The sequence below is a fragment of the Microcebus murinus genome, chromosome 11 (assembly GCF_040939455.1).
Source record: "Microcebus murinus isolate Inina chromosome 11, M.murinus_Inina_mat1.0, whole genome shotgun sequence".
NCBI lineage: Eukaryota > Metazoa > Chordata > Mammalia > Primates > Cheirogaleidae > Microcebus > Microcebus murinus.
The window spans coordinates 26,291,335-26,310,957 of record NC_134114.1 but is presented as its reverse complement, the minus strand read 5'-3'; the positions used below and the strand labels follow the sequence as shown (position 1 = coordinate 26,310,957).

The window sequence follows — 19,623 nt, the reverse complement described above, 5'->3', positions numbered from 1 at the left end:
ATGTGTCTAAAGATTTCTTTCCCCCAAGTTAATAGAAAAGGATCCTGGTTTCTAATGGTTCTTGGGTATTTTACCTGTAATGCTTCTGCTAAGTGGATCTTTTTTTCCAGAGTCCTTAGTGAAAAACTGTTCATCTGCGTTTGATCTGCCATTGCTATCAGTGTTGGTAAACATATTTTGTGTTCCAGAATTTTTATTATCAATAAGGTTGCCTTTTATTGTTGGCTATCTTGTATAGATGTTTTCTATTTACTGATAATAGAAGACCTAGAGGAAAGGAGAAAACCTTTTGTGCATTGGGAGGAAAGGGGAGAAGGTTCCATGCCTTCTCTTGCTCTATAACTGGCCCTGCCTTCCTGGCAGCAAATCACTGCCTTATCTGAGCTAGAAGGCTGCACTCAGCCTAAAGCAACTATGTCACTATCATTTCACCACATCACCATAACCTGCAAAATGCTGACTCTTCTAATAGGTGTACAAAATGGGAGTGGAGTCTTGCGTTTTCTTGCTACAAAGCAGGAAGCTCTTCCCTTGATTCAGATGGCAAACCAAGGATATCTGAGCTACCTTGATTGCTTTTAATCTCAGCTAAAAAACCTATCTAATATAGGACCTTTTGTATAGTTCATGATTTCCAGGTGATTTCTTCTCATGAGCACAGACATTGAACCCGGAGGTCTTGTAAATCTTAAAAAGAAGGCTCTATCTTCCCTATTTCTAGCCATTAAGATTTCCAGGCTCTGATTTCCTAATACTAAAGGAGTTGAACAGGAGTTCAAGTAATATGATCCAAAAGATTGCTCCCAAAACAGTTTCTATCAAGTGTTATTCAGTCATCACCTCAAGCTTGCAAAAAGTGTGGTTTTCATAGCTATTATTTTCCTGAAAAAAATAATTTCCCTCCTAGAAATATGAGATACAAAATTTTATGAGCAACTTGGAGTTTTTATGCACATCACAGTTGACCCTGGTTCATTCTCTACTACTAGACTGTATAAATACCGAGAGCTATCTGGCACTTCAACTTCCATCTCAGTAAACCAAGAGATAATGTGATTCCAAATTAGCAGAGGAAATAGGCATAGATTAAGTCAATTGCCCAGGGATCTCATAAAATCAGAGAAACTGCTAAGGATAGATAGTAACTAGGAATTAGCCTCGGGCCTCCTCCTCTCCCACCACAAGGTGGCAGGATTGCCTTTGCCTGAAATCTTCAGTTCACTGAAAGGACAACTCATTTCCATAGTGTATATATTATCTTCTTTAGATTAAAGTGATTGTGTCAGACCTTGTCTATGTTATTATCTATATTTCCAGAATCTGATGAGTCTAGATCACTTTTGAGATGTTAACTAGCAAAATCTTTTCACATCAGCTTGGTTGTAGCTTTTCAAGGTAACCAGCCCCCACCTCCATTCACTTCATGCACCAATGGTGTAACCAGAAGGTAACAAAGTCAAAGCCCAGGTTTCAGTAAAAATAAAAATAGCTGTTATTTAGCACATGATTACTATGGGGCCAGGCACTTGCTAGGTACTTTGCATATGTTATTTCATCTATTTTCATAGCCACACTAGGAGATAGGTACTATATACTCATCCCCATCTTACAGACAAGGAAACCAGGATTACACACAGCTAGAAATTGTAGTTCTGGGGTTGGAACTCATGCTCGTGTGCTCTCCGTAACTATATCTCTTAACCACCATGAATCATAAAGAAAAATTAGTTCATAGGGAAGTGTTGAAGTCATGTTTCTATGATCAGATAAAATAGTTCACTGCTGAGACAGTCATTGTTCATAAAGACTTTATGTCCTGAAGTGAGGCCCAAATTCTTTACAAACTACCAAAGTATTCTTGTATACCCTCAGTTCAAGCATGTGTTACACCCTTTGCTTTAAATAAAACCAAACCTTAGTTCGTTTCTCTACTTTGGTACAAGGTTTTATTTAAACCAAAATTTAAATCACCGGCCATTTCAAAAATACTTCAGGTATATAAAAATACAGTGTTTTTTAAAAATTTGATTTGTTCTCAACATACCAATAGATAAATTTTGTATATTAAAAGTCCGAAGAAGTCTATCAGGAAAGTAACCTGTGTCACTTTACTTAACCTAGTTGTTTTTTCCCTAAACTGATTTCTGCCTTTCTGCCAGAGAACCTTTCTCCCTCCCCAACATAACCAGTGCACATCCTTTGGAATCAGCATTCCTTGCAGTCCCCCTTAAGACATGCTGCCCTGTACAACAACTATAAGACACTTACCATTCCTGTGAAACACTGCCCTCTGTCACGCCTCTGTGCCTTTGCATATAGAGTTCCTTTTTCCGAGAATGGCTTCTCTTTTCCATTGGGATGAATTGTTACTTGCCCTTTAAGAAATGGCTCAAATGTCACCCTCTGTATGAAATCTTCTCCAGTTCTAATAGATTGTCCTGTCTGCTATCATGGCACTGAGACCTCTATTTCAGAACTTATTCTTCATTATTTTCATTATTTCTTCATGTTTGTCTCTTGCACTAGATGGCTGTTCCCTTAAGATTAATGACCATGTTTTATCTCTGTTACCACCTGCAGCTCTAACTGCACCCAGCACTTAATAGGTGCTCACCAGATGTTTGCAGAAGGAAGGAATAAAGAGGAAACAGGCTCAGAATGTTTAAGTGACTTAAGGTCACATAGCTATTAGGTTTCACCTTGACTCAGAGTACAGTGGTCTTTTCTCTATACCTGAATAGCAAATATGTAATAGAAGTTCAGCTATTCTCCCACTCATACCCAAGGCAGACAACACTAACAAATCAAGCTCCACCAAACCCAGCCATTTGCTCTGGAACCTCAAGCATCACTCCAGGAAACCAGTAACAGAATAAGCCCATGAGATTAAGTATATTTTCTCTCCTTGCTCTATTCCAATCTATACCCTCCAATCAGTCCATTTTTATCGGCATGATACAGTGATGATTGCAAAGCTCCTCACTATTCTACTGAAGACAAGGTATCCTGAGCTGGCTCTTTGTGTCTTAGCAGCCCTGTTTACCAAAAGGGAGACCCAAAGGCAGGGAACTAAAGGCTTCTGAGTTTTCACTTCTCTATCTATTCCAGCTATTCCTAGCCCTGATTTGCAAAAGCTGCTGCCCCTTGGCACCTGATGTTGGATTGTGCTCCTCACTCATTCCTACCAAGGTTTGGCCAAATATTTTCTCCTTTAATTTCATAAAGGCAGTGTTGAGATATTTACTAATAAATGAAAGAATATGAATGTGGCAACCTGGAAACAATCCATTTTATGAAGCATAAATTTCATCACTAAAGTCCTGCCCAAGACTGGTTTGGCTAACAAAGCTTAGTGAACATATCACCTATTTTCTTTTTCCTTGCTGCATTTCTCCCTGGAGGTAATCAGCCCAAAGCCCCATTTCTATCCTACTTTCCTTTGGCTTTCCCTCCTCAGCCCCTCAACCCAGAAAAAGCTGTTCCATTTTGTTCACATGACCAAGAGGAAAGTAGATCACTAAAGGCGAATGGTCATGGAGGACCCTTCCCTCTTCTTCTCTTATCAAGAGAAAAGGATGGTTTTCCCTAATCCTTCTGTTGACTTCTACAGATTTAGACTCATCAAAAGTTATATCAAAATAACTTTTCAGTATGCAGCTGTCCCAGAGACATCTGGCAGGGACAGAGATGAAGTTGATGCTGCCTGCTTTCATATTTCCAGTAAGTTTGGATGGCTAGCTAGAATTATAAAAATAGCTAATATTTATTGAGCTCTTACTGTATGCCTGATACTGTGCTAAGAGCTTTATGTGAATAATCTTATTTACTCTTCATTATGTTTCCATATTATAGGTACTATTCTAATTCTCATTAGAGAAAACTGAAGCTTAGTGTAACTTGCCTAAGCACATAGAAAATGATGGAGGCTGGAGTCAAACACAGATCTGACTTTACATTTAATCTATGACCTTAACTACTACATTCTGACAATTAAAACTGTCCAGTAATGGAAGGGGCCACTTTGAAAGGTAATGAGCCAGTTTCTAATTATGGGGAGGTATTTAATCAGGTACTGGATAAACAGTAATCTCAATGGTCTTCTTGACCCATACAGCTCACATTAATATCAGTGATGTCATTGATGATTTTCTGTTGGCCAACATAATGGCTTATTAGTCATCATTCTCTTCCCATCTGCAATCATCACCATCATCATGTCTGATTAGCACATTCTAAGTATCAGCCATCTTTCTGGGCAGTTTTACTTACATTATTCATTTACTCACAGAAACACTATGAAGTATATACATTATTATCCCCCTTTTATGGATGAGGAAACTGAGAAGTGATTTGTCCAAGGTCATGCAGCTAGTAACATAGCTGAGATTATAATCCAGGCCATCTGGCTCTAATCCATTCTCCCACCACTACAGTGCATTGTCCCTTAATATTTGACACATATGCCATATACCATACTCTTTAAAAATTCATCTTTTTATCACAAATATTTATAAAACTAAAAGTAAAATAACACAGAAATATATAGAAGTGGAAAGTCCCCCAATAATCCTATCCCAGAGATAATTACTATTACCTTCAGTTACTACATATATTTGTGAGTTATACTATTAATATATATATTACTCATTAATATATGTTTTTCATGCTTTTACCACAACAATATAACTGGGATATTTTTCCATGATTGCTTCAAGGCCCTATATCACGCTTTTGAATGACTATATTATATGGCCATACCAGTGTTTCTATTGGCTGACATTTGAGTTTTCTACTGTTTTGCTATTATAAACAAATCTATAAGGAAGACAGATATACGTATATATAATACATACTTTGTGCATTTGTGTAAGGATGTTAAAAAACTGATTCCTAGAAGTGGTATTTCAGAGCCAAAGGATATATGTATTTAAACATTCTATTAACTTTTCCCAAAATATCCACCATTGGTATCAATAAATAGTCCCATAGAGTACTAAAAGAGCTGATTTCCCCATATCTTTGACAGGACTGGATTTTATTACCATTTTTAATCTATCATATTGTGGTAATGTTTTGAATTTATTAATTCTGTGTGAGATTGAAAATTTTTTGTGCTTACTGGACATTTGCATTTTCTCTTTTTCGAACTGTCCTATCATGCCTTTTGTGACAATGATATTGGCCACTCCTTCCTCGAAACTTTCTCCTCTTTTGATTTCCTTTCTATTCTCTCTTAATTCTCTAAGGACTCTTTGAGTCTCCTTTCCAGTTCCTCTTTCTGCATAACCCCTAAATAATACAGTAATATTAGTTATTAGTTATTCTCAGTTATTCACAGTAATAGTTATTATAATTAACATTTTATAGAAGCTTACTTACTATGTGCCACTCATTAAATAAAGCATTTAAAATAGAGTGCTCTTATATTTGCATTTTTACAGATAAAGAAAATATGCCTTAAGCCTTCAGAAGTCGCACTATAAGTGGGAAAGCTCAAATAATGAGCTCCAGCTATTCTGCTACCAAATCACATTATATTCTCCCCAAAATGACTTAAGTGTTCTCCACAGTTCTTTCCTAAGACTTTTTGTTTCACATATATGTATTCCATAGGTTATCTTATCCATTCCACTGGCTTCAGAATCTATCTCCTTGAGCTCCTGGTCCACACAGCCAACATCTTCCTAGACATTGCCAAGCAGATATGTATCGTGGATATCTCAAACATAACATATCCTAAATGGAAATCATCTTCCTCAGACCCCCTAGATCACCTCTAAGATGATTCTTCTTGCCAAAACTATTACATTTATATTTATAGTATTGTCATTTACCAAGTTGCCCAAACTAGAAACTTCAAAGCCACCTTTGATTCCTGCCTCAATTATACCTCAAATCTGATTGGTCCCAAGGTCTGACAACACAGACTCCAAATTGCTTCTCAACCCATTCTCTCTGCATTCTTTCTACTATGGCTTTAGATAATTAAGAGTCTCAACATCTCTCCCTTGGACTATTGGATCTGCCTCCTAAATGGTTTCCTTACTTCTCTCTACTTGCCAACTATCCTTCCCATTGCTGTCAGAGTTAATGTTCTAAAGCCAATAACTGATCATGTCTCATGTCACATCCTACTCAAAACTCTTTGATAAGTGCCTCTATCTACTAAATAAATCCTAAAGTCCTTAGCACAACACGTAAGAATTCTATAATGTAGACCCAATCTATCTCTCCAAACTCATCTCCAGCATATTCCTATTCATGGCCACTTGCTTTTCCTCAGAAATATCAAATATCTCCATGCTACTATGCTTTGTTCATGCTGCTTGGAATACTCTCCTCTGGATTCTTTCCTGCTTGCTGATATTCAACTTTTCTTTGAAGATTCTGCACCCAGTCCCAAAGCTGCACACAGTTTCCACCTACATTTCTAGCCTCACAATTTATTACTTGTCTTTTTTGTTTACATTTCTATTAAAGACTTACTACGGACTGATTTGTAATCTGGTCATGTGTGTCAGTTTTCCCCTAAATGACTATATCTTAAACATATTAGTATTTCCAGTACTTAGAAAGAGATGGATATATAAATGATTAAAACTGAATTACATTTGTGATTTAGCCAAAAGCTAGAGTAAACAACCTCAAAGTTGACTTCCAAATCTGAGATTTTTCTACACCTTTTCCATACACTAAAATCTTATTTGTGGTCTTTGCAACTATCATTTAACCTTGGAATTAACTCCCATTTCCAAGGACAAGTTCTGCTTTAACTTTGTTGCAGAGACTTCAAAAGCCAAGAATTCGGGCTCCTGGCAATGAAAGTCCAGGGAGTATTGTCACTGAGTTTCTGGAGGAGGTGAGGTAAAAAGCATGAGCATATCAGAAACTAGCCAAGTTCCAGGACATCTGGGATTGATTATTTCAGGGAGATGCTGAAGCAAAGAGAACAATTGTTGTACTAGGTTTTGACATCTGGCTTTGGCAACTACTACCATAGCTTTGCTCAGCAGTTCCTAGGGAATGAGATATGGGCTTATTCAGGGAAAGAGAAACCTTTATTGATTCAACTTCTGCTACAAGGGAGTCCTTCAAAGGTTGCTTCTTTCCCTTTACCTGGACTTTCTCGGTAGGTCTAGATCTCACTGTCATTTACAGAGGGAAAAATTAGTCCCCAAGCACCTAAAGAAACTTGTACCACCTGGTGTGTGAATTCTTTATGATGTCTTCTAATCTCTCCTTCTATGATTCTTTTCAAATCACCAAGAAAGAACAATAAAGACTACAACAAAAAGTAATGCAAACTGCTGAGGCAATAGTCACTCCAGCTATTTTGAAGTTTCTCTTTTTAAATATAAGCTGAGTAGAATTTTGCTCCAGTTTTGAGGAAACATCATGCATTTTTTTCTCTGAAATTACATGTTTTGCTCTTTTAGTTTCATTATTATGTCCTTCAAAACACAAACTGGGCCAGGTGCAGTGGCTCATGCCTATAATCCTAGCACTCTGGGAAACTGAGGCCAGAGAGTAGCTTGAGCTCAGGAGTTCAAGACCAGCCTGAGCAAAAGCAACATCCTGAGTCTACTAAAAAAAGGAAAAAAAAAAAAAATCAGCCAGGTGTGGTGGCGCATGCCTGTAGTCCCAGCTACTTGGGAGGCTAAAGCAGGAGGACTGCTTGAGCCCAGGAGTTTGAGGTTGCTGTGAGCTAGGCTGATGCCACAGCATTCACCCAGGTAACAGAGTGAGACTCTGTCTCAAACAAACAAACAAATAAACAAAACACAAAATGTACTTTAGATATGTTCAGAAATTCAAATTCTCCTGCAAATTATCAAATACATAACATATGGTAATACTGGCTAACTATTATCCCTGATATTCAAATATTCTGACCTGTTGCCCTGAAAACAAAGGTGGTGAACTGTGAATAAGAGGGAGGAAGGGTGTTTTGCTAATATTTATTGAGCATATACAAAGCCAGACACTGTACTATGCATATTATAGATATCATTTTATTTAAAACTCAAAGCAACTCTATGTGGTTTACTTTATCTGCATGTTAGTGACAGAGAAACAAGATTCAGGGAGGTTAAGTGACTTGCCCAAGGTCATATAATTTGTAAGTGGAAGAGTCAGGTTAGGATCAGGCAGGTCTGACTCCAATAATGTATACTCTGTACCCATCACTCTTAATATAAAATAATAACATTAGAGTGATACAAAGAAGCCTCTTATTTAAATATTCTGACCTATTAGCTCTAGCACTTCAGAAAGAGAATTATTGTTATTATTGTTATTGTGTCATTATGATGTCAATATTCATTGAAGACTTGCAAGGCTCTGATCTAGGTGCTGTATTATATATGATCTCATTAACTTTCAGAAAACACACTTTTTGAGAAAAGTACTAATATTGTCTGATAAATAAATGGAAGCTGAGGGAGGTTAAAGTAACTTCACCTAGGTCAGAGAGCTGAGTGTTGGAGCCTGAGGGTTTTTTTTTTTTTTTTTTTTTTTTTTTGAGACAGAGTCTCACTTTGTTGCCCAGGCTAGAGTGAGTGCCATGGCGTCAGCCTAGCTCACAGCAACCTCAAACTCCTGGCTCAAGCAATCCTCCTGCCTCAGCCTCCCAAGTAGCTGGGACTACAGGCATTCGCCACCATGCCCGGCTAATTTTTTTGTATATATATTTGTTGGCCAATTGATTTCTTTTTATTTATAGTAGAGACGGGGTCTCGCTCTTGCTCAGGTTGGTTTCGAACTCCTGACCTCGAGCAATCCGCCCGCCTCGGCCTCCCAGAGAGCTAGGATTACAGGCATGAGCCACCACGCCCGGCCGGAGCCTGAGTTTTAAATCCAGACAGTCTGCCTTCAGAGTGTACTGCTACAGAGCGCATTCTGGAGTTAGAGAGATCTAGATTTAAATCTTAGCTCTGTCTTTTCTGGGTAAATTAACTTGAGTAAATCAGTTATCAGTTTCTCCATATATAAGATGGGTTCTGAAGGCTACAGATATCCCCATATGTATACTCAAATCTCTAACATAGTGAAGGGCATTTTTGAACTCTGATCAACCTGGATTCAAATCTTACCACACTTACCAGCTAAGTAATTTTGAATAAGATATTCAAACTTTCTAAGCCTCAGTTTCATCACCTGAACATGTGAGATAAAAATACCCACCTAACAGTGTGGCTTATAGAACAGAAATAGTATATACAAATATATAATACAAGGCCAGGGAAATGACAGCAGTTTGACATTATAGTTACTAACATTTTTATGGTTATTAAAAAATATACTTGCATATACACTAGCAGGCAGGGAGCAAAGTTCCCATATTGGGCTGCTGCTGGTCCTCTATATGCTCCTTACATGGGCATTACTGAGAGAGGCTGGAGACTCTCCTCCTCTGGAAAATGATAAAACATGAAACAGCCTTCTGTGATGCCTACTTGGCTGTGGCTGACTGAGGCAGGTGTAAAGAAATTGGGCTGAATTCTCTGTGCTCATGATCTCCCCCACCTGTCTAGCATGGTGATCCTGGTAAGAAGGGGACCAATTGTGAGCCACCTCTCATGATTGCAGTCAGGGTCCCAACTATCACCCAGTAACAATGCCACTCTTTGTTAGGGCTGTCAGGGAAAAAGCCCATGGTCTTTGGAGTCCAAACCTCCAAGACTGAGTGAATTTAGGCAAATTCCTTTATAGAACATCAGACTCTCTTCTGACAAATGAGAACTTATCCTATTGGGTATTTGTAAGGATTAAATGAAATACTTTATGAGTAGGGCCTAACAGTTTTAGAAATTTAGTATACATTCAACAAATTTCAATCCTCTTCTTTCTTAGAACAGCATAGTTCAAGGTCAACATTATTCTGAGATGAACAAACATTACTGATATGCTAAGGATAAAGAATAGGATAAGTCTGCACAAAACTCTCTTTGGCTTAAATTCTAAACAGTTTTTTAAAAGAATCTGAAGAGGCTCTGTCATTACTAACTTTAGAGACAACTGTATCCCCCCAAAATTTGCCTTATGTTTAGGAACTTAGACTTTGTATATTCAGAAAGAAAAATAATTTAATGTACTCATTTATTTTGTATAAATCTATATCATATCTATTACATTGTGTCAGCTATGACCTTGTCTTGCAGAGTTTGGCTACAATGCTCGGCATTGAAAGGGGTATTATAAATACTGAGTATTGTCCATGGCCACACCACCCTGAACGTACCTGATCTTGGAAGCTAAGCAGGGTCGGGCCTGTTTAGTACTTGGATGGGAGACTAAATATTATTGCAACAGACCCTACAATATCGGGTCCTGAAAGACTACAAGAAATTAACTAGTTATTCCAAGTACAGGATTTGGCCAAATCCATGGCACAGGTAGGATTCTACCTCATTAGGAAGAATGACAGAGGTCAATTACCTCTACCTGGTTGAATCATGGAAAGGCTATGCTGTGCATATAGCCACATTGATGACCTGGTTGATGGCCAGGGCCAGAACTCACCTCTGCAACAGGGTAAGGATGTTTTTTGTCTCTCTGCTTTTACTGTGTTCATTTCCATATACAAGGATTTGAATCATCAGACACTATAGGTGAAGTGAGAAATAATATAAGAGGTTAAAGAGAATCAGATAGCAAATATCTTAATTGCAAACTCAGAGGAGGACCAGTGGAACTGAGATGTCACAAGTCTACATTTCTAATGCCTGTACTACATTCCACTGGTTCCCTACTAAGGTGGAAAAGAGTCTGGATTGAAGGCACTTTAGTTACCCTCTGCACTCCCCATGCCATATGCACTTCAGTTTACTTCAGTTTACCTAATACTATTATTACCATATGTGTCCCTATGGATAACCAAAGTAACAGGGCCAAAAACTGACAGCATCCCTACTTAAGACATGGCTGCAATAGTGGTTTCCACCAGGATTTTCCAAATAGCTGTAACCAAATGGATAGCTACAAATGAAATCCATGTATGTGTTCCAAAGTTGCATTGATTCTCATGCTATATCCATCACTTTACTAGTAAGCAGTTTTTCATTTTAAATTTTATTGATAACCTTTGTTTCCAGCCAAGATAGAGTAGCAGGGACTAGATTTACCCTCCACCTGGAACAACGCAAAAAATAAAAAGTAGATAAAATGCCTTAAACAATTTTCAAGTCACTGGACATCAGGCAACAAAAGACTGATACTTGAGAGTGAAAACAAATGAAGTCAAACTTATGATTGCCACAGATTACTGCTTTGAGAGAGTTTCCAGGACATGTTGCAGAGAAGGGAGACCAAATGGGGTATACCAGACTCGCTAATAGAACTAACTAACAGTGTCAGGGCAGAGTAACAGAGAGGAGATACCTCCATAGAAAAAGGATCACAGATATCTGCAGTGGGTCCTCTTCAAATATTCAGCAGAGTACTAATTAGCACAAGCATACAAGGAAACTCCAAGGCTGGGGAAAGAATCATCTAAAGGGACTGGAGGAAATAGTGCTGGGCACTTACACAGGGCTAGGTGTGGTACCTGTTCCCACCAGCCTTACTGTAAAGCCTTACTGTTCATGGAACTTTGGGTGGGGTCCTCAAAGGCTCTTGCCTCAGTAATGGAGAATGATAACTAGTCTTTGATTAAAATGGTGCTCAAGTCCTATCTGACAAATCATAAAAGACACTAAAGGATCAAATTGTTTCCAAGTAATTTAACTTGAATTCCAGAACAAAGTGTAAGAATATTTATATAAATACAAAAATATCCAATACCCAACAAGTTAAAATACACAATGTCTGGCACCCAAAGATTATTAGGTATGCAAAAAAGCAGAATAGTGTGACCCATAGTGAGAAAACTCAACCAAGTAAAACCAATCTAGAAGTGACACGGATGTTAGAACTAGTAAAGAAGTATATTAAAAATGCTATTGTAACTATACTGTATGTGTTAAAAACGTTAAGCAGGGTCATTAAAAAATAGACCCAAATCAAAATTCTAGAGATGAAAATTATAATGTCTGATAGGAAAAATACATTAGATGCAATTAACAGCAGATTTGACATTAGAAAAGAAAAAATTAATGAATTTGAAGACACAGAAATGAGCTCTGTCCAAAAATAAAAACCACAGATTATCTAAATAAGTACAGAAAAAGTATTTTACATTACAACATCCATTCCTGATTAAAATCTCTCAACAAATCAGAAACAGAAGTTGGGTGTGGTGGCTCACACCTGTAATCCTAGCACTCTGGGAGGCCAAGGTGGGAGGCTCACTTGAGGTAAGGAGTTTGAAACCAGCCTGAGCAAGAGTGACACCCCATCTCTACTAAAAATAGAAAAATTAGCCAGATGTGGTGGCACGTGCCTGTACTCCCAGCTACTCGGGAAGCTGAGGTAAGAGGATAGCTTGAGATCAGGAGTTGGAGGTTGCTATGAGCTGTGATGATGCCATGGCACTCTAGCCCAGGCAACAGAGCAAGACTATCTCAAAAAAAAAAAAAAAAAAGAAAAGAAGATTCAGAAATATAAGAAAAACTCCTCAACCTGACAAAGAATCTACAAAAAAATCTAGAGTTAATATCAAACCTAATAATGAAAGACTAAATTCCCATGAAATCCAGAACTCAACAAGGATGCCTGTTCTCACCACTTCTATTAAACATTGTATTAAATATTCTAGTCAGTGCAATATGACAAGAAAAAATAAAAGGCATCCAGATTGGAATAAAAGAAGTAAAACTGTATTTATTTATAAGATGACATGATCATCTATGTAGAAAATCTGATGGAATCTGCAAAACAGATACTAAAACTAGCAAATTTAGCAAGGTCATAGGACATAAGATTATTATATAAAAATTATATTTGTATATATGAGAAATAAACAAATTGAAATTCAAAAATGATACATTTAAAATAGCATAAAAAATATAAAACACAGATAAATCTAAGATCCACAAGGCCTATACAATAAAAACTACAAAATATTTCCAAGAGAAATTAAAGGAGACTTATATAAATGGAATGACAGAACATGTTTATGAGTGTGATGCCTAAATATTAAGATGTCAATTCTCCCCAAATGGATCTATAGATTCAATGCAATCTCAATCAAAATCCCTGCTTTTTGCTTTTTTATTCTTCACTCAGGCCTAAAGTATCAACACTCATTAGGTGAAATGCTGTTGATCAAAATTACTGCCATCATTGTATCTATCAGTAGGCTTGTTAATAGACACTGATATGGTAATTCTAAAATTCCTCTGGAAATGCCAATGACCTAGACTACCCTGACAACTTTAAAAAGAACAATTACTAGAGGACTGATACTTGTTTCAAAACTTGTTTTATAACTATAGTAATCAAGACAGCATACTATTGGCATGACAATAGATACCAATGGAAAAAAGAGAGAGTCCAGAAATAAACATACACATAGGTACATATACACACACAAAAAAATCTTAAACCTTGATTTTTGTCAAAGGTGCAAAGATAATTCAGTGGAGAAAGGAATATCTTTTCAACAAATTGTGCTGGAACAAATGGATATCCATATTTAAAAAAAACAAAAAACTAAACTAGGATCCATTCCTCATACCATACAGGAAAATTGACTCAAACTAATCAAAGACTAAATGTTAAAACTAAAACTACAAAAAAAATCTAGAAAAAAAGCATAAGAGAAAAATATTTCTGACTTGGGTTAGGCAAAGACTTCTTAGATAAAAATGCTAAAGGCACAACTCATAAAAGAACACATTGATAAACTGGACTTCATTGAATTTTAAACCACCTGTTCTTCAAAAGACATTTTAAAAATGAAAAGAAACTACAGACTGGGAGAAAATATCTGCAAATCATATATTTTGTAAAAAACTTGTGTGTCAAATATATAAATAACTTTTTAAAGACAAAAATAAAACAAAAAATGCATTAATTTCAGCAAAAGATTTGGACAGACAACTCACCAAAGAAGATTTACAGATGAAAAGTAAGTACATGAAAAGATGCTGCTCAAGTCAAATACAAATTAAAACCACAATGAGGTACCACTACATACCTATAAGGATGGCTAAAATTAAAAACACTGACCACACCAAATGTTGGTGAGGATTGGAGGAACTGGAACTCTCATACACTGCTGGTATGAATATAATATTATAAAACCATTTTGGAAAACTTTGCTAGTTTTTTATAAAAGTAAACATATGCCTATCATATAATATGATAGCCATTTCACTTCTAAGTATTTACCCAAGAGAAACAAAAAGTATATGTCTATACAAAGACTTGTACATGAATGTTCACAGCAATTTTATCTATAATAAACTCAAGCTGAAAATAGCCAAATGTCCATCATTAGGTGAATGAATAAACAAATCATGGTATCCTTATAGTATCGGCAATAAAAAGGAATAAACCACTGATATACACGATAACATGGATGAATCTTAAAATGATATGCTGAGCAAAAGAACCTTATACAAATTTGTAAAACTCTTTATGATTCCACTTACACAATATTCTAGAAAATGCAAATATATCTATTATGACAAAAGCAGAGCAGTTATTTCTTATGGGTAGGGTTGGGGGAGTGAGTGGAATGAATGAATTACAAAGAGACATGAGGAAAGTTTTGGGTGTGACTGACATTCATTATCTTGATTGTGGTAATGATTTCACAGCTGTACAGAGATGTCAAAACGAATCAACTTATATACTTCAAATATTGCAGTTTATTGTTTGTCAATAAAAAATATTCCATCACAAGATTATAACTCTTTAATGTCTGTTTTTTCTATACCTTCTTATTCCCATCCTACTTCATTTAACTTTGATTCCTTTTACATGAAACCTGACCTGCCCAAAAGAAAAAAAAAACCAGCCAAAAGTGTCACTAGGAATATACATGACCCTCTTTATTCTATATTCTGTTTGTCAAAGGAGTTTCCTCTCAGCATCTAAAGCTGATGCTGTCTCTCCCCTTCTTTTTAGTCCTGGAAGTAGTTTTCAACTTCCAGAACAGCACCCATCAACACAGTTGATTTCAGATACTTCACTGGTAGCATCCCATTGCTAATGTATACCCAGGATGAAGATGGTGTTCAAACTTTGAAGCAAGAGCCCTGCTGTCAGAATGCCCTTCTATCCCTCTCCCTCTTGTGGGCTGAGGCATTGGAGTAGGACCACATCTAAAGCCCTAAGGGAAAAAGCTGATAAAGATACAAATGCTGCCTACCCTTAAGCATCTTAAATTTCCAAGTTGAATCCCTATTCCAAATGGAGGATGTAGCCATGCTGTCTTAGTCCTTTTGTGTATGGTGAGGACCCATTTCCTGGTTCACAGGCAGCCATCTTCTTGCTATAATGTCACATGGCACAAGGGGCAAGGGAGCTCCCTGGGTCTCTTTTACAACTGCACTAATCCCATTCATGAGGGCTCCACTCTCATGACCCAATCATCTCCCAAAGGCCCCACCTCCAATACCATCACATTTGGGGATTCAGTTTCAGCATATGATTTTACAGGGATAGAAATATTCAGTATATAGCAAATGCCATCAAAAATGCACTGCTAAGCAAAAACCTAGATGGGACTCTCCTTTCATCAATTTTGTGTGGAACTTGGTAAGCCCTTACACAATGTGTATGCTGGGGCTTTTTTTCATTTCAGAAAAGTTGTGTTCAATGATCTAATTAATGCTTCCATTCCAATTACTACAGTTTCTTCTTCAGAAAGAAGAAACCAACTCATTGGCTGAACTCCTACTTTGTCCTCAACATCAACTACTTTCTCATTATATCCCTCTCTTCTTTTACTCTGCATTCTGGGAGAGCTTTCGAGTTTGTCATATAAATCTCTGATACTTAAAATCAGCAGTATTATTAAAATTGCCTCTAGAACTATTAAAAACACAAATTCTGGACACAACTTTTAGAACTTCTGATTCAGATAGTCTGAGTGAGCCTCAGGAATTTGTTTTTTTGTTTTTGTTTTTTAGTGACACTGTTGCAATTCTAGATTTGAGAAATATTATTCAACATTACTACATGTTAAGACTATTATTTTCAATGTGGATTTGAATTTTATTAGATTTTTTGCTTCCCTCAAATGATTTCTCATTTCACTCTTAGCATTTTTCATCTCATCTTTTGGCCTGAGATTGTCATCCTTTCATTTCAGTTCTCTCTCCTTTTAGGTTCCTGCCCCCATTATATAGAGGCCATCCATGTGTTCATGCTTCCCTTGAAGAAACTATTCTGGTTCTCACAACTGATTTTCAGAAAGGCTTTCTTTCTCCTTGCATCTTCAAAATAAGGTCCCCTTTCTCCTGTGATCTGCTATTTTCTGATTATACTAACTTAGCCTGAAATGAGATAAAAATCTCTCCAGACCTGAAGTTTGCCAATGTACATGTATAAATTGCTTCTGACTCTACCCCCTCTGCTCAGTTGAATACTAGTTGACCTTCACTAACTTTTCCTCTGACTTTGAACAAACTTATATTTTATTATGCAGACATATACCTACCTATATCTTACCAGGTCTTTAGCTTTGGTTCTGTCAGTATATTGACTGGTTGACTACCTCTTGTTACACCCCACTGCAAAGGAATGAACTCTCTGGAAGGGGAAGCAGTACTTGGGTAAGGATAGCTTTATAAGGTAATCCTAATCCCACCCAACCTTGGAGTACTTTCATGAGATTCTGCCACTGCTATACCTAGTTCCCAAACAAAATAAAGATGCTGGTCTAGGCATGGACACAACAAAAGTTTTGTATCATATTTTCCCTTCAGCACATCTAAGAAAGCAGAATTTTCAAAAGAGAATGTATCACTTCAAAGAGAGAGAGAGAGAGAAGTAAAAAAAAAGAGAGGTAATGGAAAGGAAGGAAAAGGAAATATATACATACATACGTCACTCCTCACACCACTCCACTCCTCACGTTCTGCTTACGAACCCAGTAGAAAATGTAACAAAATCAGCTGGCATTCACCTTCTTTAGCAGCTGAATTGCCTTTCCAAGTTCTCCTTTGGCAAAGCAGATCCTGCTCATGTTATAAAAAGTTTCAGCCACTTTTTCACTATAGTCATCGTAGCTGTTGACCTGGGACTTCAATGAAGCCTTAAGTAGAGGGTAAGCCTCCTGAGGGATAAAAACAGTTTTTAAAAAATCAGCCTGGCAATTCTAAAGGAGCATGCTGGTTCTGCTCCATGAGCTCCATGGAGAAGGCATTCTACCCAGCAATGACATAACCCACCAGGATCAGTCAGCTGTGATGTGTCACCGAAGTAATTTGTTTCTATTAAGAGTTAAAGTTCCAAGCTTATAATTAATAATAGTTAATTCATATGTACAATATTAATCTTCATGGCTACCCTAGGAGAGAGGAACTATTATTATACTGATTACAGAAGAAGGAATGGAGACTAATAACAGATGAGACTCTTGCCAAGATCATAGTCTATAGTTGGCAGTGTCAGGATTCAAACACCGGGCAGTCAGAATTCCCTGGCTCTTACTCTTTTTTTAACGTACTTTTTATTTTAAAATTTTTCAAACCTTCAGAAAAGCTGAAAGAATAGTAAAAGAATATCATAAAAATTTAAACTAGATTCACCTTTTGCCTCATTTGCTTTATTGTGCTTTCTTTAAAAAAAATAGTATCTATACATATATAAATATAAATGTACATACATATATTTTTGATTAAAATAAATTATAGTCATAAAGATACTTTACCCCTAAATACTTAAGCATGTGTCATCTTAGAAAAAGACATTCTCCTTTATAACTACAATAACATTATCACTCAAATTTTACATCAATACTGCTAATATGTGCTACATATGCAAATTTCCCAGTTTCCCAATACTGTTCTTTATAACTTTTTAAATCTAGTATCTAATCAAGCATCATACATTGCATTTAGTTTTCATGATTGCTTAGTCTCCTTCAATCTGTAACAGTTCTCCTGCCCATTTTAATTTTTCATAACAACTTCTTTTGAGATGGGTTCTTGCTATGTTGCCCAGGCTGGTGGAGTGGCTATTCAGAGGCTCAAACATGGTGCACTGCAGCCTCAAACTCCTGGGCTCAAGCAATCCTCCCACCTCAGCCTCCCTAGTAGCTGGGACTACGTACTTCCACGCCTGGATACTGACATTTTTTTGAAGTCCAGGCCAGGAGTCTTTCAGCCTAGCTCTCACTCTTAACCACTTACTATACAGCAAAAAGAAAATTAAGTGTGCATTGAAAATTATTCATAAAACAATGGTGCTTGTACTCATTTGCTCCTCCAATGTGCTTTCTTTAGAGAGAGTGAAGAGGTGTAACTGTTGCTGGAACCCTCAAGAATTGCACATAACCCACTCACTGCCTGTATTATCTATGTGGACATGTATAAACAGAACGTTTCTTCATAATTGGGTTGTATATGTAATCATCATCTCTTATGTGGCATGTCAGAACAATTATAAAAAGGAAGGTAATTGCTGCTTTCCAGAAAACACTGCCAATAATTCAGGAATATCAAAGCTATTATAATATTTTTGCATTTTTCAGAGTAGGAAAGCATGCATATAATTAGGTTATTCTCCTGTTCATTTTTTCATTGTATAAGCCTTTTACCTCCTTGATTAAGTTTGTTCCTAAGTGTTTTATTCATTTTGATACTGTTTAAATGGGATTTTCTTAATTTCATTTTTAAATTGTTCATTATTAGTATATAAATATGCAACTGATTTCTGTATGTTGATTTTCTCTCCTGTAACTTTGCTGCATTTATTAGTTCTAACAGTTTTTTGGAATTTTTTGGTGGAATCTTTGGGGTTTTCTATATAACATCATGTCATTCTATGAACAGAAATAATTCTACTTCTTCCTTTCAAGTTTGGATATCTTTTATCTTTTTTTTTCATGCCTAATTGCTCTGGATAGTATTTCCAGTGCTATGTTTCTGATTTTAGAGGAAAAGCTTTTAGTTTTTCTCCATTGAATATGATATTAGCTGTAGGTTTTTCCTATATGGCCTTTATTATGTTGAGCTAATTTCCTTCTATTCCTAGTTTGTTGACTGTTTTAATCATGAAAAGATATTACATTTTTTACATGCTTTTTCTGCATCTTTCGGATTTTTGTATGATTTTTATCCTTCATTCTGTTAAGGTGGTGTATCACGATGATTGATTTTTTTATATTGAATCATTCTTGCATTCCAGTGATAAATCTCACTTGGTCATGGTGTATGACTCTTTCAATGTGCTGTGAATTTAGTTTGCTAGTATTTTGTTGAGAATTTTTGTATCTATATTCATCAAGAATATTGGCCTGTAATTTTCTTTTCTTGTAGTGTCTTTTACTGGCTTTGATGTCAGAGTAATGCTGGCCTCATAAAATGAGTTTGGAAGTGTTCCTTTCTTTTCAGTTTTCTGGAATAATTCAAAAAGAATTGGCAATAATTCTTCTTTAAATGTTTGGTAGAATTCACCAGTGAAGCCATCTGGCCCTGGGCTATTAATTGTAAGGAGGTTTTTTTGATTACTGATTCAATCTCCATATTAAAGATCTGTTTAGGTTTTCTTTTTCTTCATGATTCAGTC

General features: G+C 36.5%; 1 protein-coding gene and 1 non-coding gene across 7 annotated transcripts in view; both read right to left on the bottom strand.

Moving 5' to 3' along the window:
- Positions 1-175: 175 nt before the first annotated feature.
- TTC23L (tetratricopeptide repeat domain 23 like) overlaps positions 176-19,623 on the bottom strand; it is a 58,504-nt gene continuing 39,056 nt past the window's right edge. For 5 of the 6 annotated variants that reach the window (XM_012758124.3, XM_012758127.3, XM_012758126.3 and 2 more), the window contains exons 10-13: positions 17,018-17,167; positions 10,522-10,604; positions 2,269-2,375; positions 176-267 (exon numbers count right to left, since the gene is read on the bottom strand). In XM_012758124.3, the coding sequence (XP_012613578.1) occupies positions 2,294-2,375; positions 10,522-10,604; positions 17,018-17,167 (315 nt within the window). In that variant the 3' untranslated portion in view covers positions 176-267; positions 2,269-2,293. Of the gene's footprint in view, positions 268-2,268; positions 2,376-9,255; positions 9,413-10,521; positions 10,605-17,017; positions 17,168-19,623 lie in introns of those variants that run through there. The other variant, XM_076007962.1, reaches the window with a different exon arrangement.
- On the bottom strand, positions 13,157-13,227 carry LOC142874207 (small nucleolar RNA SNORD56). The gene has a single exon (XR_012922020.1). It is a non-coding gene; the product is annotated as a small nucleolar RNA SNORD56 (small nucleolar RNA).